The following is a 25,316-nucleotide window of genomic DNA, read 5'->3' on the forward strand; positions in this document are numbered from 1 at the left end:
TTGTATCCTATAAGAATTGTCTAGGTGTGCGTTATAATAAGAAGAGACGCGTGGGATGCTCAACTTATTAAATAACCAAGGACAACACAAGGTTACGATCGCCCAGCCTCCCCCTTCTTGTTGTCCAGATAGCATGGCTTTCATCGTGTTGAGCAACCCTCAAGCACGTAAATTGATTAATGCAAGCCTTTCATTCTAGACAGCTCCCACCAAGATATCATCGCTGCCTAGAAAGATGCTTGCATGCTGGAGAGCCTGACAGTCCAAATTACTGGCTATAAATCATTCCCCACTAACTTCTCATACCCAGTCCCTTCCCAGTTGCTGGGAATGAAATACTGTTTTTACTTGGAGATGATTGTGTGTCCGTTAGAGAGAATTTCTAGTACTTTTCTTGTCATGACTGCCGTTATGTAAGCTGCATAAAACGGTCTGAAGCTTTGGCAGTAGAAGTAAAACTGACTTTTACGGATTATTCTCAAGACTTGTCATTGCCTTTCCACACCAAATAGTCATTACTGTAAATGCGTCGACGTGTTACAGCCAGGAAGTGCTCTGCAATCAGTATTGTCTGTGTTAGTAAGCTGGCATGCACTTTCCCATCGTTAATATTTACTGAGCAACATATAGAAGAGAAAATATCTTAAGTATTTAAATATCCCTGTGGCTCATGTTGGGCAGATGCGAAGGAGCAATGCACAGCTTGTTTCAATGCATTTATGTTCATAATACCAGCAGATGAATGTCTCCATGCTGTAAGGGCACTTGCCATTCCAGAGTGTTATGCACTCACCCCTCCTCTGTTCTTTTGGTTCAATCAGCCTCGCTCCCCCGCGCGCCCCACCCCCCTCCCCTGCTTGAGTAATGGCCTGTGTAGCCTTCTTGTCACTATGAGAGGTGGTGCTGCATGGCTTGCCTCTGTCCTCCTGTTTCCATGCGTGTCCTTTCAACCGACCAGGCAATCCCAGCTGATATCTCTATCGACCGCGATTTAGCTGATACCGCTGCAGTCTCCCTTTGCTTCTCCCCCCTGCAATCTCTCTCCCTCTTTGTTTCTCCCATCCCCTCTGCGTCCAATCCCTCCCCACTTTGTCTCTCTGTTTCCTATAATGTGTTCATCCTCTCAAGTGTCAATATACTCCAAATGCATCATGCCATCCTATTTCCCTACCCAAAAAACACAAGCAGCTCTGAAACTGTCAGAATACCTCTGAAGTCCGATCAGTCATAGCGAGGAATACGTTCTGCATGGTTAAGCAGCATGAGCTCTCTAACCGAGGGGTGACTTGTATACAGATACGAGGTGAACACATCAGGCAGAGGAACAAATTGATTTGTAGTGTTAGAACAGCAAAGGTATGCAATGCAATGCTGGGAAAAAGAAGGATGCAAGGCTTTGATTTCTTGAAAATGGATAACACGCTGTAGCCTATAGCTTCCTCCGCCTAATGCAGTGAACCTGCATTATATCATTTTGACAGGTATTTGTGTTTCCATCATTGGAGCTCTCAAGTCTTTATGTTAGGAGCACGTCCATACCAATACCCTTGTGTTCATTCTCTGACAGCTCACCTAAATCAGGCTCCTCCTCTGCAGTATGATTCCTACGTGTTACTGCGAGGACCTGCAAGCCAGTGCGCTGTGAATCTGTAGCATGTATTTATTCACACAGCCCATTTTCTTGCCTCACTATTTTTCCCTGTGTGTTGGCGCCGTGGCTGCCTGTTTTCTCTTTCGCTGTCTCTTCCTGTCTCTCCCTCCCTTCTGCTATCGCTCACCCACCCTTTCTCTCTCCCCCCCCCCCCCCCTCACTCATTTGCTCACAGACTCTCTTTCTCAGACGCACACACACGCACACAAACACACACACACACAGGCACATGCTGTGACTCGGTGGATCAGAGCCTCTGACTACAGTGTGCCTTCGGAGGAGCTCCTTTATCTTGCGTTGATTAGACAACAACTCCAAGCCAAGATTGTTATTGGGGTCCAGACTGTCCTGGAATTTCACCCATCCCGGATTCATTATGATACAACGGTTCTTTTTAATTAGCATATTTTTTGCTGCAGCAATCCAAGGCAGCATCTCAGTGTCTGCCATCCAATCCATCTCCTCTGAGAAGAATCACTTTCCCTCCTCCGGAGAGAGACACATGCAGCTGTCACGTTAACTGTCTCTCAGTCAGAGGCAGATCTGGACGCGGTAGCGGGTGAGGAGAAAGGAAAAGAAGGAGCAGCGGTGAGGGGAATGCAGCAGTAGTCTTTACTGCATGAGACTGAGCAGGTGGAGCGCGAGGAAAGGACCATACGTGCGTTTGCAATAGAAATTCTCGTATGCGGATCTGTGCCGCACCAAAGGTATATCGTTCGCTGGATTTGATGCGCCTGTGAGAGAGTGAATGAGGAGCTACTGAGAAATTATTTATTTATTTTCTGGAATTTCTCTTCTACCGCGCTGCTGCAGATACTGCTCCCTCTCTACCCCACCTTCTCTCTCTCTCTCTCTCTCTCTCTCTCTCTCTCTCTCTCTCTCCATCTCTCCCCCTCCCTATCTCTGTTCTCTTGCCTTTCCCTGGCTAAAGGGGAACAAAAGCGCTGGTTCCTGCATCGCCCTTCATCGCTGCATCTTCACTTGCGCATATTTTGATCTCCTTGTCCTTTTTGCTTAATGAAATGATCCAGTTTCTCACGGACGCGTGTCATGTCTTCTACTGCGGTGGAGGGGCACTCTTCTTAGTGGGCAGGCTCAGCTGCCCTAAAGCTCTACCTGTGGGCGATGGAGACTCTTATCAGAATTCTTGTCACATGAAGCTCTGTCCTGCCACTTTTCATGCCTAAATATCATGGTTGAACAACATGCCTTTTTGAAAATTACAGGTGGATTCATCTCCATTCTTTATTTGGATGTGTATCTTTTTTTGCATTTTGGATACACTCGGCTCACTTTTTGAAGAATTTGCTTTTGGATGGTTTCCAATGGCTTTTCTGTGCAGTAGACATCTCGTCATGGCAAAATGTTAAACAAAAATAGATACGTTGCTTGCTATTCCATTTCTTCCACAAGAACATTCACTGGATTTTGACTGCTTTCTGTTTTCTGGTTATTTTCTCACAAATTCAAAGGATATTTTTCCTTCATTGACCAAACTAAGGGATTATGTAAGAAATGGGCCAAGATTGTCACTGAGATGCCCTGTGGTCTTCAGGTTGAACTGCCAGAGACCAAAGCTTGGCTAAGTTGTCTGTCCCAGGCTCATGAGGATCTGATATACATGGGTAGACTCTCTGCAGCCACCCCTGTACTCGGACAGTGGAGCAGCTGGTCATGCAGTAGCCTAGGTATGGGCCTAAGTTATTGTTCAAGACTAGCCTTCTGGTTTGCCCTGCTTACTCTACTACCCATCCAGACTGGGACAGCACGTGTGTCTTCTAGTCTCAGCACCACGCACCATGTCCACCATTTTCACAATAAGCATGGCACCGTCCCTATTGCCATCAACAGGATGCCTTTTCTTACCAGAGGGGGCCATGGTAAGACATTTCCCTCCAATATTCTCAACTTGCTGTTTTCTGAGTTAGATTTGAGCATGCTTCTGTTTCTGAGATATATGCGTTATTTTAGAGGTAGAAATGGTTTACCGATATCTCTCTGTGCCACTATCGGTGGATCTCTTGTGACATAAAGTGGGATAATGGATCCTTCAGTAACTCCAGATTTGCTGCAGCCCCTGTGCATCATTAAACCCTTTTATCTAGCCTTCAGTATCAGTAGTGGTTGCCCTGTTCCCGTGTTGCTTTTGAAGAGGCTACATCATCTGTAGAGCTGTATTTGTTATTTTGCAAATGCACATCGCTTATCTTTAAAATAAAAAATGTCATGAGATTCCTGTTTATTTAAGGGGCTTAATGCACTCGCTGTAACTGAGACGGTTTTGTGTCAACGGTGATTGCTACAGTACACAATAATTAGTGGCGCGTCACTAGCGTAAAGTGATAATATGTACATAGTTAGGGTGAGCAATGAAATAGAGACGATCTCTTTGGTTTCCCTTGGGGACTTAACTTAAAATCTGCCTTGATAAGCTGTTTTGCATTGTGCAATTACAACTGAGGGTTATAAGTTATGTAATTATAAAAATATATAATTATAAAATATTGACCTATCCTCAATAATCTACATCAGATTGACCACGCTTCTTGAATTGGCTCCTTCAAAGAGCTGACACAACAAAGTTATTGCTCCCTTGTATTTGACACTTTTATATCCTATAAAAAGAAGCCCGATAGATTCGTAGTGTCTTTTCCACCGCAGCAGTTTTGTCAGTTGCAAAAGGGCTAAAAATGTGATGAATTCTGAACCAGACTTTTACAGGCACGGCACAGCCTGTGATCAAACAAGCCTATAAAAAAAACACTTCAAAGAACTAGAAGATACATTTTCAATTACCTCTATTGTAGATGCTGTACTGTAGGTTGTTCTGAAGTAGGTGCTTCAGAGCAAGAAATTAAATTTACTGCAACATAAATGATACAGACAGTACTTACATTTTGCAAGTCAAGTCCACAGTGCCATAATGCAATGTGTAAAATGCATATGCAGACTAGTTAACATTGATTCGCATCATGCTATGTAACCGTTATTACAGAAATATAAACCATTTAGATAATAAATCAAACTTTGAATTCAAAAGCAGAAAAATGATGTCAACTAAACTATCATTTTTGGACACTTGCTTTATGCATGACTGTGTGTGTGTGTGTGTGTGTGTGTGTGTGTGTGTGTGTGTGTGTGTGTGTGTGTGTGTGTGTGTGTGTGTGTGTGTGTGTTTCAAAGCCAGCCAAAGACTTCTGGAGGCCCCTGGGCTACAGTTATTTATAGGCCACCTACCCTGCTGCAATGCCTCACACTCCTCATCCTAAACACAGGTTATTGCATATATTATTACACTATTCTGGTAACAGGATATGGTGAGGACAGCCTGTTTAAAATAATTAACACAAAATGATCTGAGTGTGTCCATGAAGAGTCATCCAGGTCACAGAACAGCAGGAAGTATGTGAAATAGCAGGATCAGTAGACATATATAAGATGTAAAAGAATGGCAAGTCGTTCGAGCTGCAATATTTAGGAAAGTAGTTGTGGAAGTAACCAAAATGCCAACCACTCAAGGCTTCTTCATTGTGTAGATTTGATCATTTCCTCTGTTTTATATCAGTGTAAACATAATCTCGTTGGGTTTGGGACTAATATTAAGACCAGACAAGCTATTTGAAGACATCATATTGAATTCTGGGGAATTGAAATGGGCATTAAATAGATTAAACAATGAAGAAATTCAGATCATAATCAGCAGGTTAATCAATCTTTTTTTTTTTTTGCTGTAGCCCTATATTTTATTCAAGAAATTGCAATGCAAATGTATATATTTAATAATTACTGATGCACCTTTAAAAAGTATTGTACTTAATAACTCCAAGTACAATACACTTGGCTCAGTGGCTATTGGTGCATGAGAATATAGCAAAATCTACTAGTTGTAGTGTGTTGCTTCTATGACATATAACAACTATACTTCATGTAAAAAATAATAATGACTTCATAATATTTCTGAAAATCATCTGTATTCAGATAAAAAAGGACCCCAGTTAGCATTCCAGCTTCTTGAGACGTCGATTGTAGGTCTATTTTGACATGTTGATGAAAGAATTGCTACCGTAGCAACACACATCAAGATAATTCAAATACACTTTTCTACACTTTCTGTTTGCCCTGAACTGTCCATTTAATAAACTCTTCATCCGAGGTCACCCTAATCACACAAATCTGCAGCATGTTTTCAGTTCATTTTTGTCTACACAGTTTGGGCATTGTATCTGGGTTGTTATGAATAAGAAATGGTGTTTCTATCTGCCAAACAAAATACCCTACAAGAGTGAACCAGTTATTAAAATGACTTTATTAAGAATGTTAACAATTAAGTATTTCTCATATCAGGGGAAGCCAAATCCCAACTTGAGACATGTTATGTAACTAACGTGCTTACTGTCTTCCTCAGATCATTTTCCAACCCTGCAGTGCCAAGATAATTCAGAGTTTTTAAAAAATTTGTGTAACCATCCTCTACTTGTGGGCATGCTTCATAAATGTAATGTTTCAAAGCAATGTTTTTTTTTTTACCTAACCCCTTAATCACTACACTGCAAGAGAGCTAGCCAATATGCTGACCCTCGGTGCCAAAGACCTTGTATGCTCTCAACTGGAATGCAGGAAATATTTCTCTGTAACTGACCCCTCATCACACCTGCATGTTCAACACACTCAGTGAAAATCTGCTGCACTTCATTCTCCAGGGCCCCCATGTTGGTGTTACAACCGTCTGGCTGGCTGACGCAAGGCAAAATCAGCTAATACTTCCATAGAGATTTTTCAAGCGGAGGAACGTAATCAGTGAGCTTCTTTCAGTGATGATATTTTTTTTCAATTCAATATTCATTTAACAGAAATAATGTTATCCCTAAATCATCCTTAGATCATTGCTTTAAGTGTGAAAAGAAATGTGTGTCCAGTGTCTCACAATTCCCTCTCGGTCACATATTACATTAAATTAGTGAGGCAGGCCTTCATGCACACACATACACTTACACATACAAGTACAGTCATGCATACGCACACACAAGCAATACAAATAACCTGAACAAAAATTCTCTCCCACTGCTTGTATGTATGTTCAGATGCTGCTTGGGAATTTAACAGCCGATATATTATCCTCACCTCCGTTGCTGTTCTGTAACCGAATACATGTGTTGATTGCACTTGTCATTTTTAGTTTTTGCCAACACGTTGAGGGTGAAAAAGGTTGACAAGGCAAAGAACGGCATGCATGTGAAGGAGCAGCAATCATAAAGCAAGGTCACCACTGCTGTGCTCCAGATCTGCAGCAAAGCAGAACAAACAGGAGAATGTGAACTGAAGAGAAGAAAGCGTTTACTGTAATAGATCAAAGATAAACCGACACACAAGAGAAATGCAAGAGCTGATCCTTTACTCAAGTAAAAGTATCATTACCACACTGATAGTACTTCAATAAGAAACACTACTTCAGTAAAACTACAGAAGATTCAGAATTGTAAGAGACTTGCATTGTCTTTTCAATCGGCCCATATGGAACATTTCAACAAGCATGCACACTTCGAAGCAATATTCCAATGAACAGTAAAGTACAGACTTGAGGTTTATTGCATGAAGAAAACATGGACACCAGCACAGAAAGGACATTGATGGTGGTCTATTTAAAGAATCGGGTTTTCAAGTCATCTTTTTTTCAGTATGTACGTCGAGAGTAACCCTACTGTTCCATTATACTTTATTGTAAGCCCCTGCTTTCATGTCTATATATATATATATATATTGGCTCTATTATTTTGAGGGAAGAAAGGTAGTCTAATTGTTCCCCATTTTATGAAAATGTATCAAAGCACTAGGTAGTAAGTGGTTATTGTTTCTTTTATGTAAAATTGCATTCATTTCACCAGATACTTTCATTAAGTGGGGCTGCAACAGAGAACCTTCTGCTAAGATTATAACAATCTATATTTCATCAAGTGTTGTGGGATCCCATCACGTGGTGAAAATGTTTCTGTCTGATTACAGAAGAGAGCCAAGAGCAGAATGTAAATGGATCATAAACATTACAGCAGAAGTGCTCCGTCAACAACGACTGTACCTGCTGCACCATTATTTTTAGGAAACCACATAACGATTGTGAAGACATGATTTAGGTCTGAGGATTGTGCAGTATGGTCGCTTGTATTTAAGGGTATTGAGGTTTTCAAGAAAATCCTTGTCAGGATGCAAAAAAGCATCATCCTTATTCTCGTAAATATTAAAATTAATTTCATGAAGATTTCAGTCTAAGTTTATCTGGCGACACCCGTGTTACCATGATAATGATACATTAACACGACAGCAAAGTATCGAAAGTATTGAAGGACAAAGGGTGTTTCTGTTTACAGACCAGTCAACATACTCACATTGTTTCATTTTCTAGATGCATTTTTGATTTGATGATAAAAAGAATTCACCATCTTAGCACTGTACTCCTATAACAGAGAAACATGATGGTTTTCATGATGGTTTTCCGTGCATTCATCTTCCTTTTCAAAACCTGGCGCCTGCATTACTCACAACGCAACTCGATCACCAACAATTGGTCAGGGATTAGGTGTGTTGTTCTAGTAGCTGCTAATGTAGCCGCGAACCGTTAGCGTCAAGCAGTAATGAGCAGGCTACACATGTACTCTCACTTATAAGTCGACAACCCTCTTTTTTCCTTTTCAAATGTGTTGTCTTAAGCCCCAACTAACATTTACTTTATCAAATTTACCAAAGCTCCCTCAGGAGCCACAAAGGCCATTATAAAACGTGCTGTACATGTATGGTAAGACTTTCCAAGACCTGGAAACAGACCTTGAAATGCAACATCTTTGGAGTTCCCATTTAATACAGCTCTAGCACTAAGGGAGTGGTAAATGTTTAGGCTGATATCAATGAGAGAAAATGACGCTGGATTACAGAGTGCAATTATAATCACACAATATAAAATACAATCCTGAATATTTTCAAAAAGAGGGTTTGATTTGATGAAAATCTTTAAAATATATTTAAATGTACTTTTAATGTTTGGCATTTCGTAAGATATATTCGCAGGTATTGAATATTAAAGATCCATAACTATTTTCATTTGTGTATAATACCCTGAAACTAAGAATAGTTGTGTTTTTTATGGAGACCATAATATCCGTTTATATTTTCATTCAAGTCTGTCTTGTTGCACCACAATGTTTCTACAGTAGCTCAGATGATTCACGTTCCCGTTAGCTCAGATGATTCATTGTTTTAAAAAATTGACATAAATCTGAGGAGCTGCAGTGAGTTTTCTGGCCATAAAAGCTGTGTGGGTGCATTTAAGCTAAATGTCGCTGTCACTGTTGCAAAAAGAGAAGCATGAATCCTGTATTTCAGTATTGCATTTGAGTTCAATTTCACCATGACCCAAATCATCTGAAGGTTGAGTGGGAAAAGGCCTGAACATTATTATTGAAGAAGAGGGTCGTTTGATGCGCTCCGAGCTGCAGACGTTCAATTTGAGAACTGACTGGATACATCTTGCTGATCGGAGCAGAGCCAGTCAGGCACAATGCAGTAGACATCTGCATCTGTGGTTATTTAGGATTCACACGTTTTTCAGGGTGGCTTTTAATTGATCAAATTCAATTGATTTGAGTCCTAAACTCTGTGTTTGCTGTAGCTTGAGCATGATATTTTAACTTGAAGACCGTATATCCTTTCTGTCGGGCGTTAGACTGCACCATTCATTTTCATAATTTAACTGAGCTGTATTTAATAGACCATCGAAGAAGTGGGCCTCAGCGGCCATAAGTCAGACGACAAATTCAAACTTAATATCTCTCCATAACTCTCCATTGCGGCAAAACTGCTCACAATTTAGATTTTTATGTGAGTTCATGTTCTTAATCCATCAGTTTTGTTTTCTCAATCATGTGCCTTTGTTGGACTGTCTTTGTCTAATGCCTCCACAGCATACACACACATACAACACCTTCGTCATGTTGCCCTACGGAGGCCATGTTGCAGAAATGTTGTTGACTGTGAAAAGCCTTGTCCATAAACAACCATAATGCTACACACTGTTCCTTTAAGTAGAAGTAGTAATACTACAGTGTAAAATACTCTGATACAAGCAAAGCATTCCTGCATTCAAAGTATTACTTCAGTAAAAGTGCAAAAGTATTAGCATCAACATATACTTAACCAAAGGTCAAAGTTATGTATCATAATAGAGTATGATACATTATATTAATGTATTATAATTATTGATTAATGTATGTGTTTATAACTTTAATGTTGCAGCTTGTAATGGAGGAGTTCAATTTAATTACTTTGTTGGGTATTTCAATATAATATAATACATCAGAATTGTGTGGTTGATTATATTTGTTTTAATAATCTGAATCTGCAATCTAATTGTTGTGTAAAGTAGAAGTATAAAGTAATACATAATATAAAGTAGCATATAATTTAAATGATAAACTATAAATACTTCAAAATTGCAGCCTACTTAACAATTGTTTATTCCACTGCTTTATGTTATGATGTTGCAGCTGATACTAGTTGCCATTTGTGTGAGTCATGATTATTTTTTTAGCCTCTCAAAGTCATAATCATTAATATTATAAGAGCTAATACTCTCTTCTCACTGATGCCACAGGCATTGTCTGATTCTCTCGGACAAGAAGCTCAAGGGGCGTGTTAAGGCTTTTCACATCTAAATTATTACCAGCGTCTCAGTGTATTTTGCAAGTCCTACTAGCATGTTTCCTCGTCTCTTGCGTATTCAGCTGGCTAAGAGCACAAATGAAAAGGACAGGATGTTTGAGTGGGTAGTATGCATCTTGGCACAAACAAATAATCCATACTGCTACATTTGTGGTGTAGAGCTCTTTTATGACACGACAGCCAATCATGGTTGCTTTATAGTAATCTCTAAACTGCATTTACACCATCACAATGCCTGTAAAAAGCAGATGGATTATATGGCATATGATTCTATTGACTTATGCAATGTATTGCACCAACGAAATGGCTTTTAATATGCTAACAATTTATGTTTTGCCTTGAGCTTGCTCTCGCACCACCTATATAATATCTATGAATGATATGCGAGGCGCCACGGGAAATAACATTGTGTACAGTATAATTAATTATCAGGATTCCCAACTAATGATGATGTGATTTACAGCACACATGCAGTCGGAAACTCAAAAGGAGCCCTATTATGCGAGCACAGAGGCATTGTTTGGCCATGAGAGACGAGCAGAGCGCTCCCGTGAGATAGTCGGCAGAAAGAGATTGGAGCTGCTTCAAGGGAGAGAAGTGTGATGTTTATAGTACAATCTTAACAAGACATATTTACTGCCTGCTGTATTTGATGCAGTTCTGCCAATGAGAGAAGAGACAAGATAGCAGGAGTCAGAAGAGGGAGGCAGAAAGTAATGAAATGCTTTAACGTCATGACTAATGCAGGAGTTTCTGCTGTCTATAGACGGACGCTTCCTGCAGGTGCATTTGTATTCCATAACTCATGATGCCAATTACAAGGGTGCGTGTTTCCTCCTATTCACCCGCTGACTTTGTCTTTGCTCATGTTCCCACAGCACTGCACAAAACACCCCAGTTCCCATGTTCATTAGCTGTTTGTCACAGGCTGTTTGTCACAGGCTGTTTGTCACAGGCTTTTTCCTTAGTCAAGGGAAAACCTTTTTCTATACATTGGAACAAATCATTTTCTGAGTTACCAACAGGTTACAATAAAGAATGCACACAATTCTTAGTTCATGTGAAAAACACATGGAGCTTATTTATTTTTATTTTTGCCACGTTCATGTTATATCAGAGTTACTGTAATGTCCGACTTGTCTGACAGATACTTTCTGAAAGCTCCAATATATCTGACTTGATACTTAGAAACACAGAAGTCCCTGAAAATCAATCGAAAATGAACGCCTCATGTTCGCCACCGTCAATGTAATTAAATAAACCCAAATGTAATAATCATATCAAATAGATGGTTTTCACATGAGATGTCTTACATTTCACACGTGCCATATCTGAACATTGTGTCTAATTTGGTCACATGTAAATTGGTTGAATACTTTTAACACCATTTCACATTAAATTCATGTGTGCTGTTCTTTGTAAGCTGCTTGTCAACGTTAATCAAAATGATCCCGTTTTTCTAATAGTTCCATTTTTAATCACCGCATTGCCGAATGTGAGGTGTGTAATGATGTATCAACGCCGGGTTTGAAGCAACTGAAATTGGGTACAAAAGGTTCACAAGATTTGAGTCTCCTGAGTATCCTTTAAATTGGTGTTAAAGGCTATATTGCAGTGAAATTTAAAATGAGACCTAATGTGAAATTGGGTTTCAGAAAAAGGTGATTGACCACATCATTACTGCCTTTTTGTTTGCTTTCACAAGAACAAACAAAGGTAGAACTCTTGAAGGGTGTCTGGTACGATTGAATGCAATATTCAGATTGCTGTTGTTGTTGAGAGTTTGCGGTGCAGTGCCATTTTGCAGCTACAACAAACATTATCAGCTCAAGTAATATTTGATGCAGGGCAGTTTGATTATATTGTTCATGGGCTCACATAATGCTAAGTTGTCTGTACTCTCTCAAACTGAAAGAACATTATTTAATTGAGCCAAAATGAGGGCAGACTAAGAGGCCAGATGCAGATAGCATCCACTGAAAGTAGGAAATCAATAAAACCACTTATTGAGACTCCTTGATGTAACTACCGCAATGTCACCGACTCACATTTGACTTCAAATCCCAGATATGAATTAAGAGAAGTGAGTAAGAAATAATTGTGTTTGAAACAAATGCTGCCCACTTAATTAAAGTCAAAGTCAGTAAGTGGAATAGTGTTCAATGTTAAGAAGGCATCCAGTCAGCAGTTAGATCCCGTCATTAAGAAGCCTTTGTGGTGAGGGCCCGTGATACTGAGCAGAGGAGTGCTCACGTCTGTGTACACGCTTGAAATTGAGTGGCAATTGAGAAGTGTTTTTCTGTGGTTCACTTAAGAGATTCAGTTGCTAAAAAAACAACTATTTTTTAAAAACAATGTTTGGGTTACAGGTCTTAAAACAAACCCTGAATAACATGTATTTGAGGTGTACTATTAAAGGTAATCATTGTTTCTTCTGTAACGTAATAACCACACATCCATTGCGCCGTAATGTATTCATGTCTCTCTCAGTCTGTCACACCTGCAGTCCAAACTACTCGAAAAAGAACATTGACACTGAGAAAGCCGACTTGGCATCGACTGTACAAAATGGATTATAGCTTTGATTTTTCTGCTCTCACACAAATGAAAGAATGTAGTTCATATTTAATGGGCAATCTGAGTTGACGCTTCGCATCGTAAAAAGTCTGATTTACAAGCTGATCAGCGAATGAATGGATTTTATCAGGGATCTCTGCAATAACAGCAGGACTTGTAAATGAAGGATTAACACCAACCTGCTTCATTCATCTCAAGGAGACAAACCTGATCGGAATCTGAACTTTAAAAGTTTTTGTCATGCTCCGGTCTGGCAACAACTTATTTAAGAGCCCACTCGAGTAGGTAAATTAAGTCAAACTGTTATCGATCCCATCTTGATGTCTGATCACTATGATTTCTCAGAGTGTGGTTGTAAATTGTACCTGGACTTGAATGACCACTCATGGATTTATTGAACAAGAAGAAATAAAAGCAAAAGGTCTCATTTAAGCTCCATGATGCAATCAAAAGTAGGTCAGCCAACAACTACGGTGAAGATGATTTTATTGAGCGCATAAATGTATCAGACATGACTCCAGTACTGTGTAATGCTGTTTATAAAGCATGGGTGCAGAGAGATTAAAAATATTTTTTTATGTGATAAAATACACAAAGAAACTCGGCCCGTCTTTGAAACAATTTGGTGACAGCAAAAAGCTCAAGACTAAATAAAATAATATCTGTGTCAGCATTAATAGTGAGCTTTCCTCTGATCAAACCAAGGTTGCAGATAAATGTAATTTTTTGTTCTTCTTTTTTCTTTTATTTTCTTCACTACTGTATGAGTAGTACTACTACTGTAGCTACCAGGCAATCTAGGGATGTGTGATGGAAAATCAAAGTTTCAATGTAATTTACAACTGTGGACTCATTTGACTTGTTTATGGTTCCACAGGATACTGTGTGAAAGATATTTAAAGATCTTCAGTGCTCTAAAGCAACTGGAATTGATAAAATAGTGGCCAGATTTAAATGCATACATCCTGTATATATTGATAATCAAATCATTAGGTGCAGATGAATAACTTGCAATAAAAGTAGACACTATAGCTTTGCTTAGATGCCATATAATCAGGTGGATCGATTTTTAATCATGTTTAAATCAATGATGTTTTAAAACTGTCACATCAATAATTAATAATTAATTTTCAGATTTTAGATTAAATTGGACAATAAAAGCTCACATTATTATATATTCCATGAAGCTGGATGTTGCATGATGCATCTGTATGTATCAACAACAACAACAACAACAACAACAACAACAATGAATAAACAGGTTCAAGACATGTAAACAAGTGTTGTGTCCTTAACGCATCAGGTTTGATAAAGAGACAAAGTCAAACAGATAACGAGACCAGCGGAATGATTACAATTGCAATAATTACAGTAAATGATACATTGTTCATGTTAGTAAATATTGAAAGTATTGGTGCTCCTTATGATGGATAATGTGAAATCAGAACACCCCACTTGTGCAAAACTGTAGATATAATCTATATGTGCCATCTTGGATTATGTGCGATGTTTGCAAAATTCTGTGAAATCATTCCAGTGCAAAACTATTTCTGGATTTCCACAGTGTCATAACCAGCCTCAGTATTTACAGTGAGAGCAATGATGAATCATGATAAAAGTGTTGTCATGTGTTTACATCTGTGAATGCAAAGCTTCATCATACTTCGTAAATGTGCCTACTTAACTGTGATTTAGGAGTAAAGCAGATCTCCTTAATACATTTTCCCTCCTTCCTTCCTGGTTTATCTCTGCCTACCTGCGTTATTTTGATAAATGAATGGGTGTCTTTGCAGTGGGGCGGGGCTTGGGCTCACTGTGGTGAGAGGAGGAATCTAAATCTCATCGCACAATAGGGATGATACTTTGACAAAAAATAATATACAACAAATAACTCTTTGTTTCTCTTTCTTTTTCTCCAGCTGGTACCACGTACATCTTTGGAAAAGGTGGCGCTCTCATCACTTTCACCTGGGCCCCCAATGAGCGACCGAGCACCCGAGCTGACCGGTTAGCCGTGGGCTTCAGCACTCAGCAGAAGGACGCCATCTTGGTGCGAGTGGAGAGCACCCATGGGCTCGGTGACTATCTTCAGCTGCACATAGTAAGTACTGGAAGTAGAGTTTGGAGCTATAAGCATAAATGTCAAAAACACTCGAACTCACACTTTAAATCACACTGCATTGATGGATAAAAGGATAACTGTTAAAGGAGATGCACAATAAAATATATTATTCATTTGATTTAAAGCAATAATATTCTTGTTGTGCACTTCTCTTTTCTGGTTTCCAGTCCGGAAATCAGCACAAAACATACATTTCCAAAATGTGGAGGTAAACATTGGAATGATAAACATGAAGCATTGTCAAAAACACAAAAACAACAACACAAAATCCTTAGATCTCCAGCAAATCAGGACAATGTGAAGTGGGCAGCGAACTGGAGCAGTGGAAACTAGTCCAGTCTGTCTGCAAACACAAGATAACAAACAGATCATTTCCTGCCATTGTCCACATGATGCCTGAGCAAATCACTGAGCAACATTAATGAGCAATAGGTTCCAGTGTTTGGCTGATGAATAACAATGGAAATCCCCAAAAAGAAAATACTTTACTTCAGTTTAGATATTTAGATAACTCTGTAGCAATATGGACCCCAACAACTGAATGTCATACACGCACAAAAAGGTATAAAGTATAAAAGTACTGCTGCTCCAATCTTGATTTAATGAAATTAAAAATAAATTAATATAAATAAACCTCTTGTGGTCTGTTTTTAAATTTAAAAAAAATTCTTGAACATGCAATATATTCTAATATAGGCGAGAATGTGAGACTGTGACTTATTTGTCACAGCTTGTCTGATTCTGATGGCATCCATTAATCAATGGAGTCCAAACATTAAGATAAGATAAGTAAAAACAAAATACGAGACACAATAGAGCATGAGTCAGTAGACCAAGAGATGTTTTTCTGGTGTTATACATGTGTCTTTATGCAGAGCCAATTGACTCAGCAGCAGCTGCTGCCAGCAACTGTGTCTTTTCCCAGAGGGAAATCAGCCTTTTTAGCATGTAGCCACAGGACAGATGTGCCAAGATGAAGACCAGAGGGGAGATCTGTCAAATGTCTGCGTGTGGTGTAATAATTAAAATCACACCTGTTGTCAAAGCACAGTTACATAGTTGTAACTGCCCAAAGAAAGCTTCATAAAATCACAAATGTAGATTAAAAAAACTAAAAGAAAAATGTAAAATGTAAAAGAAAAACTCGTAATCATTCCCCTCATTATTTTTACGAGTTGCTGTCGTTGTGAGGGTTCAGATTGTTATTCAAATGTGCAATGTGTAATTTTAATGAATCAAAGGTGACGCCACACTTGTCATTTATAGTCTTCCAGTCCAATCCAATACATATATTGATACTAACTTATATTCAGTTCCTTGTGGCCACCGTGTGGCCTTCAAAGGAGGGAAGCTAAGGTATTATGATATGGACAATAATATCCTAAAAGAAAATAGAAGCTGAGACATACTTCGTAACGAATTTAATGAAGTCTCAGAGTCTTTGGCGCTTGGACTCTACGTTGAGATTTGAAATTGAGGGCCGACTGCCCCGATCAGCAACGAGATAGATCCCCCCATGGAGTCCAGACCTGGTGCTGATGAGCTGATAGAATGATGAGTTTATGAAGCTGATGGATTCGTGAAGACTGGGCGGAGATGGGGAGGTGGAGGGGTGCGTAACAGCAGCATGAATGAACTGAAGGCAGAGAGACAGTCACATTTAAACGAGACAGCAGCAAGGTGATTGGCTAACCATGTCATCGTTTCCATGTGCTTATTGGATAGAGGGGATCAGCTGATCTGCGCAGCTGGTGTCATGATTGACAGTGCAGAACAATGACAGCAAGTAAACAATGAGTGAGCATGTGTGAGAAATGATTGGCAGACATATGAGGAATAAATGGCGGTCTTCCTGTCTGAACTTGCGATATAGCTCCATATTGCTTACTTTGACACCTTATTACTGCTCAGAGGACGGGAACGAAAGAGTTCAGAGGGTGTTGAGTTTGCCTTTGTTGGTTTCTCTAACTAAGCTTCATAAAATTGCATTGTCCTGTTTTGTAAATACCCAAGTTGTCATATATTTATGTATATTGTGTATTTTTTTAATGATTTTTTTCAGCATTTCTGCTTTTTATTTGATAGTGATAGCTTGAACAGAAACACGAAAGGCAGGGGAGAGAGAGAGGGGATGACATGCAGGAAAGGGCCCAGGCTGGAAGTGAAGGGTTGGATTAGTGAAGTGAACCTGGGCTGCAGCAGTATGTGTGTTCCCCAAGTAGAAGACAGAAAGATGCAGGAGGCTACACTGATCAAAATAACACTCGGAAAGTTGAAAATATGATTTGTATGTGCTTCATGGATTTGGAGCTTTAATATGAAGTGGCTTGGAAAAAAATTAACCTCTTACAATCTTCCTGGGATATCTAGCCTTCCATTCAAAACTACAATAATAGGAAAGAAATCACAGAGGAACGTCTTTAAACACGGTGAATCATGTTATAAATGGGTCAAAACTATTCCTTAACAAGTTACCCTTAAGTCATAATGAATGTGGGAGTCATAATAAATGTCGGTGCCTTGTAATGAAAAGAGATCTTTCGTTGTATTTAATAGATGCTCTATTTGATCATTAGAGCTATAAAACGGCAAATTAATCTACCTACTAGGAAGATCATTTTAAAAAGATTTTTACAGCTGCAAATCCCATTTGTTTGTCAGTGTTTATAGGTCTTCACTGAAACAGCAACAAGAATAAACATTGCATATTTGTATAGAAGATTGCTGTATTAAAATGGTCACATGATTAATTGAAACTATGAATTTGTGGATGGTTCATACCCGAGCTTCAAAGACCAACTACTCTGTACTAAAGAAACCAACGATATTCAACAGAGATACCATTAAGGTTTTTAAAGAGTCAGAGACAAAAACTGTTTCATTTAATTGTGCAAAATGTTGACAATTAGAAGATGCAATGTTACACAGCAGAGCTTCAAACTTCAGTGGAACAGTTGATGAAGTTTTTCAGTAAGCTGGTGAGGTCCACATTGATTATAGTAGGTTGGTTTTGTCATTTCCGCTTTATTAGAGAGTGAGAGAGACAGACAGAAAAGGCAGGGGGAGAGGATGCCATGCAGCAAAGGGCCCTGGGCTGTACTTGAACCCCGGCTGCGGTAAGGACTCAGCCTTAATGGTCCCCGATGTGCTGCCGGGTTTATTTTAGGAGAGTCCTTTCAAAGGCAGACCTCCACCTGCCGTATGTGCTCCACAGGCATATGGATTCCTCATTTCAAATTCATGATAGATAAGTTAGGTACAAGAATGCGTGCTGTGGTTATTATAACTATAAAGTAATATTCATTTTGTGATTGCAATCAGAGTTTTTCCCACAGCTGTAATACATTTTATATTAATAATAATAACTAGATATTTTCATATAGAACTAATTTCAGAGAAAATATGTGCCTTTGATCATTCGGGAAATGTGAAACGGAATTAGAAAACAGCTCACATTTTTGTGCATAGAGCAGTTTGAATTTTTTTTATTTTTATTAATCACAATCTGTCATTTCCATCCCGTAATCTGCTTTATAAAAAAAAAGAATAGTAGCTTGTTTCTTGATAAGGTTTAAAAAAGCACTCAACAATTGTTTTTTATTCACTCGGTTCATTTTATGTTGTGTTATGCTGAGTATGATCAGATAATATAAGATAAACCTTATTGCTCCACAAGGAAATTGGTCTTGGGCTCCAAGTCGCTGCATCATACAATACATGAACCCATAGAACATAGGTCATAGAAACACACACGCATAGCTTAAATATACAAGACGACAATAGTTAAGAATAATAAAACCAGGTGTGATAAACACAGATAACAAATGAAGAGGTACTTTATCATATGTGATGAGGAATTCCCAACACTATCAATGCAACCTCCCACCTGCTTCTGAAGAAAATGCACCAGTAAAGAGTCATGTATCCAATAATAATAATAGTAAATGTATTCAATGCAGAGAAAGATAGTTGGCTGGTAACAAACTTAGACAGAACATTACGCTAAAATCTATCCACTCTATGCTCTGTTTAAGAATGCATCAGGTGGCAGTGCTGACGCGTCGTAGAAGAATTGTCAATGCCATGGTGCTTTTGAGTCTTCTTTTTCATCTCATCAAAATGTAATCCTTATAATAATGTATCCTTTGGATAATCAGTCTTTTCCTTCCAATATGAAAGAGGAGGCTGTAGCTGTGATGAGAATTAAGATCCCGCACTGAAAGTTAGATTGGAAACAGGATGTTCTCCAAGGAAATGCTTTCTCCATCAGAGCTGATGTCAAAGCAACTATGATTGCGTGGCTTTTCATGAGGATATGCCTGACTAGCTTTAAACCCAAACACATGGGCATTAAGAAAAAAGTGACTTGGAAAGGCCAAGCTTTTGTTTACTGGCGCTGGGCTGCAGCAGTGTTGCTTTGCCAGCTTTCAAAAGGTGCTTTGGGACTGTTTTGTAATCATGCAGGAAGACCGAGTAAGCAGAATCGAAGTAACTCTTTTGTTGAAGAGTGTTCTGGCCCTGGAGACGTAAATTGTTGTCCAGAGGACATGGGCTGAATTTGACCTGAAACTGCACTACCGTGTAGTTTCCTAACGAATAGTCATCGGTTTGCTTCTTGGGAAGCGTGATTAAAGCATAAACTAAGTAATGGGCAGACTATGAGTAAGCAAGGAACGCAAGAGAGATTTCTTACAGACAATTAAAGGTGTATAAATAATACGTATATAAAACAGGGTTTCTCAACATACATTTGTATAATATAATGTGACAGCTGGTTCCCACTAGCCCATAACATTGTGAGCAACTGTGAGTGGGTAGACATTTGTCATGAAGGGGTTTTAACTTCTTTTTGACTTGAATTTGATTATCCAGCTGTACTTCACGTGCCATAACTTAGTCACACATTGCCTCCTCCTGGGTTCGTAACAACGTTCTTGATCTCAAGTGATTGCAAAATACAGAAAGACAATCCAAAGAGCCATCAACCTGTTCCTGACCTTCAATATGATGGCTATGTTTGGAGACAGAGGTCCGCTATATGAATTAAGTTGAAAGTTGATTTCTTAAGCTTAAAATTATATTATTAATGGAACCTTAAAGGTGTATGAGGACAGTTCACACCTCAATACCAACTGTGTCGGAATAATTATTTCCAATACAAAAGGTTTCTAGAAGTATCAAACCTCTGAGACAGGTTTTATGTTCCACAATAGCAGCCACCATCAAGGCAAGAAAAGAAGTATTTCTATCGACATATTTTAATTTCTGGTCTTTCAGTCAGTAATACAATATTAAAACTAGGAGAGCATGTGAACAATCCCTGAAACCATTGTTCCTACTGGCACCCTCACATACTCATAGCATGTGAGGGTACCAGGTTGTGAGTGAATTCAAATATCTTGTGTATAGTGTGTTAATTAACTCTAACCTCTCCTTCAAGTCACATATTAAAAAATCTTTTGCTGATTTCCGATTCATTAGAAATCACATGTCTCCAGAGGCAACACAGATTTGACACACATGATTTTCACTCATATGGACAATGGTTAACAACAGGCAAAGTACGCTGAAACAACTCAAATCACTAAACAAACTACTACTCAGAGCGCTGGATAAAAAATCAAGGCACTTCAATTGCTGCCCAATTAAAAAAAAAAATATTATCAGATTTTACGTTTGGATGACCTGATAAAGAATGCAAACTTGTGCTTGGAATACAAACTTGTCCATGGCTTTGCTGCACCGCCACTTGTAGCCAAGAGGAGAATCTCTACTAACCGTGTCCCAAGAGGCTCTATAAGGAAAACTGACATGGTCAGCCTGGTAATTGTCTCCTCTCTTTTAGCTTTATATATATATTTATGTTTGTTTATTCATTTGCCTTGTCCCCTTCCCTCTCAAATACACTCAACTAAACTTAAATATGTGCTGTGGAAGTCGGTTCTGAAAATAGGGAATCCAAATGTAACTGTGGGAGATATTTATGTCTATAGGGCTAGTAAATATTGTGTACATCGTGTGCCATGCGGGACCAGCCGTGTGCAGGATTACATTTCAATAAAACACTATACCAGCCAATTTCACTGTTTGCTCCCCTTTCGTCTCTCTGGCTGAAGGTGTGAAATAGTGCAACCAGCTGCTGAAGGAGAGGTTTAACTAAAAACCTGCAGACTCTTGGCCCTTGATACTACCCAGCTGAATGAATGAGGGTAGCTACACAGCCTGAAGGTCACTTATTATTAGCATTGTGTAACAGTAATGCAGTTTTTACTTTTAACTATGTGCACAATATGCTATTGTGCATTTGAGGCATATTGTACAGGCACTCCATGACCACAATGAATTACAATGTGACTTGGTTTGTCCACCTTTACTGTTATACCTCACCTTCAGGCTGACAGAATGTGTTCTGTGTCACACTGTATTCTACTTTGTAGGATTGTTATGCTATTTATATTGTCATCATAGTTACAAAGGTTATTGCATTCCAACAGTTCATAGTCAGCAGAGTTATAGTGCAATGTTGTGCTCTTCAGTGTATTCCTGCAGATCTATTTGCTGTTTCTCACAATGTCTCCACACATTAGTACTTTAACCTTGTGTTGCATTTAGAGAGACCGCAAGGCAGCAAACCTACAAAGGCTAGAGAGGCCCAGAGAACCCACACAGTTTGTTTCCAATGTTTCTTATCAGTGCCACCCAATGGGGGGTTTGAGAAGCATCTTTGATCTTTGAGGGAGGTTGGCAGGAGCAGGGAGAGGCTGACAGGGAGTTGGTCGACCAAAAGGGAAGCAGAAGGATTCTGTCAAGAGGGATCCACATCAGGAAACCTGAGTCGCCTGCTGAGGGAGAGTGATGCTGAACCGTAAAGAAAGAACTCAACATAGTGTCCGTGTCACAAGAGATAGGCTTTTGCCCCTTAAACAAGGTTTCAGGCTCGACAAACCTGGAGTAGACGTAAACGTTATATTCAGCAGTAATATGATGTGAAATATTTGTTAAATGTGTCACCTTCCTTCCTTTGTTTTTTACCTGCAGGACCAAGGAAAAATTGGTGTCATCTTCAATGTTGGGACAGATGACATCACCATCGATGAGCCTGCTGTCATGGTAAATGACGGCAAGTACCATGTAGTGCGCTTCACACGCAGCGGTGGCAATGCCACTCTCCAGGTGGACAACCATCCAGTCATTGAGCGTTATCCTCCAGGTAATGGACTGATGGGACAAACTATGTGGTTGTATGAGACATACAGAGATGGCATGGAGCATTTGTATTAGTGAGAAAGGATTGCATGTCTGCCTATGAAACATAAATACTTAAATGAGCACTTGTGAAATCTACTGTTTGCCAAATATATATATATATATATATATATATATATATATATATATATATATATATATATACGTACACACACATTGATGGACATGTTATATTGCATACATTAATAAATGTGTCTCTAGCTGCCTTGTTAAGTATATCTAGCAATGAAGGAATGTCATCAGCCACTGTCCTTTTTGCAGCCAGTTGGGCAAACAGTTGACGAGAAGAAGATCCTAATGTACAGTAAATTTAAGCAACATTTTCCCTTTAAAATTGCCTTTCCATGAGTATATTAAGGATATGCTCACAGTAAGTGGCCCAAGCGGCATCTATTTACAACATCTGTAATACTTATGTGGTTCAAGTACTATATAAGTCTAAAGTAATATTCATCTATTTGTTGTTGATCCTCCAACGACTGGTCCAGGTCTAAAGAGACAGTTTTATATATGAATATGTTGCTATCAATTCAGCTGATAAATTCTTGTTGACATTCACAATGTTGTAGTGAAAGTGATTAAATCTCCTTTCATCACTGGGGAACACAAACAAGATGATCTTTCTATATGTTTGTTTCATATAAACAGATGGATTTGGCTGCATTTATACTGTATTCTTAAAGGGCTCAGCTCTATAATGACCAAGTCATATTAGTGTTATATATTTCAGTGTTGCGTCATGTTTGGTGTGGTGTTAACTGTCAGATGCTATTGATTAAAATATCAAGCATAGACATAAATATATTCATAAAAAGGAGGCTAAAAGTGTTATCTTGGTATATATTTTAGGTGTCATAAATATGGAATTATCAATGATATTGGTGCATTTTATTCTGGCCTACAGCTGTTGGAAAATTAGAATAAATTAAATGCATGGCATATAATATGCATACTATGTTGACTAGATCCGCAGAGGCTCAAAGGCAAACATACAAAATTGCAATGTATCCTGCACACACAGATTTACACTGTCCAAAAAGTTCAAAGCTCACCCACCATCATGCAATCATAACTAATATACAGATAGACCAACAAAAATAACACATACACATAATGTTTTCGCCGCCGTCTCTGCTTTATCCTGCTCTGAAAACATCCATCCATCCATTTTCAATACCGCTTATCCTCATTAGGGTCGTGGGGGCGCTGGAGCCTATCCCAGCTGACATAGGGCGAAGGCAGGGGACACCCTGGACAGGCCGCCAGTCCATCGAGGGCACATGTAGGGACATACAACCATTCACTCTCACATTCACACCTATGGGCAATTTAGAGATCAATTAACCTGCAGCATGTCTTTGGACTGTGGGAGGAAGCCGGAGAGCCCGGAGAGAACCCACGCTGCCACGGGGAGAACATGCAAACTCCACACAGAAGGACCGCTCCGACCGGGAATTGAACCCGCGGCCCTGTTGCTGTGAGGCGACAGTGCTAGCCACTACACCACCGTGCAGCCCGCTCTGAAAACAATCAATCAATTAACCTTATTTAGAACAGGTGCACCAGCTGGCATAGCGGGAGGAAACCAAGTCCCAATAAATGCTTGCATTATTGAAAAGCTTCACTATATTAAATCGTAATTGCTATAAAAGCATAGCACAGTAGATGACAGTGCATGGCTATGCACTGTCATCTGCTTTTCCATGTTGCGTTGTAATCCAAACTGTTATTTATATTCATATTCGTTTTCATGTGCATTCATAAGATGTTTTTTTGTAACTCTTTTTGAAACAAGGCACAATATTGATAATACTAATAATAATAATCAGACAATATATATAAAAATACAATAAAATACATACCATCACATAAGCAGTAATTTATAAATAGTGTCAACAAGAATTTACCAGTAAAGTCAGAAGCTTGTGGCTGATGTTCGACAGAACCTCTTCAGTGCTAGATCAGTACAAGACTTAATGAAATGTATTTATGAAAATAATATTAACTTGGCAATTCATACTGTTAAAGTGTGTATAATTCCTGTAGTAGTTTTTTCATTTGATTAATTACTCGTCAGTGTTTGCATGTGTTAAATGGAGAGCCAAAGTCTTGTCTCATTTGAGAGCAGCTTCTGTCCTTTCAGCCTGGATTCCACAATGTAGTTTTGCATAAAACTAATTTAACTGAGGTATTGGTGTTAAAGCAGAATGTGTATCCACTACTGGACTAATCGTCTGGCAATCTTGTAAGAAGACTATCTTTTTTAGAATTCAATAACTTCGGCTCTCATGAGTTTTTAAATTTAGACATGCTGTCAATATCTCATTGGAACTGCACTCAAAATATCTTTTATATCACGCAGTATATTATAAAATATATTGTGGAACAGAAGTGGGGAAAGACTTTGGAGTTCTCTAATGACTCCTCTCAAAGGCTAATATCTGTTTCTGCTGTCTCAATGTAATAACTGTTTCCTGTCTTTGTTGAAGTGGCCAATTTTCTTAATGCTTTCTTGTGTTTACCTGAATTAACCTCTTTTTTTACAGTACATAAAATAAGTTAATTTTGACTGTAACTGATTTAAGATTATGCTTTGCTTAAAAATTGCGCTAAATAACTCTAACTAGTGTAGCACATTATAAATAGCCTAAACATGACTCTAATTAGTAATAACGCTGTTACTCATAACTAGATAACACTAAGTGAAGCACAAGTTTCTTTTAACTCATAGCTGGGTTAAATTGATAACTTGTTAAACCTGCTAGCCATTATAATGTTTCTAACCATGTGATCTTTCAGCTTGCAGACTTTAACCTTTAATCTGTCTCTCCAAATTCTTTGAAGGACACTATGATAATGAGCGACTGGCTATTGCCAGACAAAGAATCCCATACAGACTTGGTCGGGTAGTTGACGAGTGGCTACTCGATAAAGGTAAAAATTAATTGATTAATTAATTAATCCTTGAAATAACTACTAAATAACCTTTCCCCT

General features: G+C 38.8%; 1 protein-coding gene across 1 annotated transcript in view; it reads left to right on the forward strand.

Annotated features, from left to right (window-relative positions):
- The window catches only part of nrxn2a (neurexin 2a), an 82,684-nt gene that overhangs the window by 51,367 nt on the left and 6,001 nt on the right, over positions 1–25,316 (forward strand). Inside the window, exons 16-18 of the mRNA XM_034549991.1 lie at positions 14,854–15,035; positions 22,095–22,266; positions 25,167–25,256. Coding sequence (XP_034405882.1) covers positions 14,854–15,035; positions 22,095–22,266; positions 25,167–25,256 — 444 coding nt within the window. The remainder of the gene's footprint in view (positions 1–14,853; positions 15,036–22,094; positions 22,267–25,166; positions 25,257–25,316) is intronic.

The sequence above is a fragment of the Cyclopterus lumpus genome, chromosome 14, assembly GCF_009769545.1.
Source record: "Cyclopterus lumpus isolate fCycLum1 chromosome 14, fCycLum1.pri, whole genome shotgun sequence".
Lineage (NCBI taxonomy): Eukaryota > Metazoa > Chordata > Actinopteri > Perciformes > Cyclopteridae > Cyclopterus > Cyclopterus lumpus.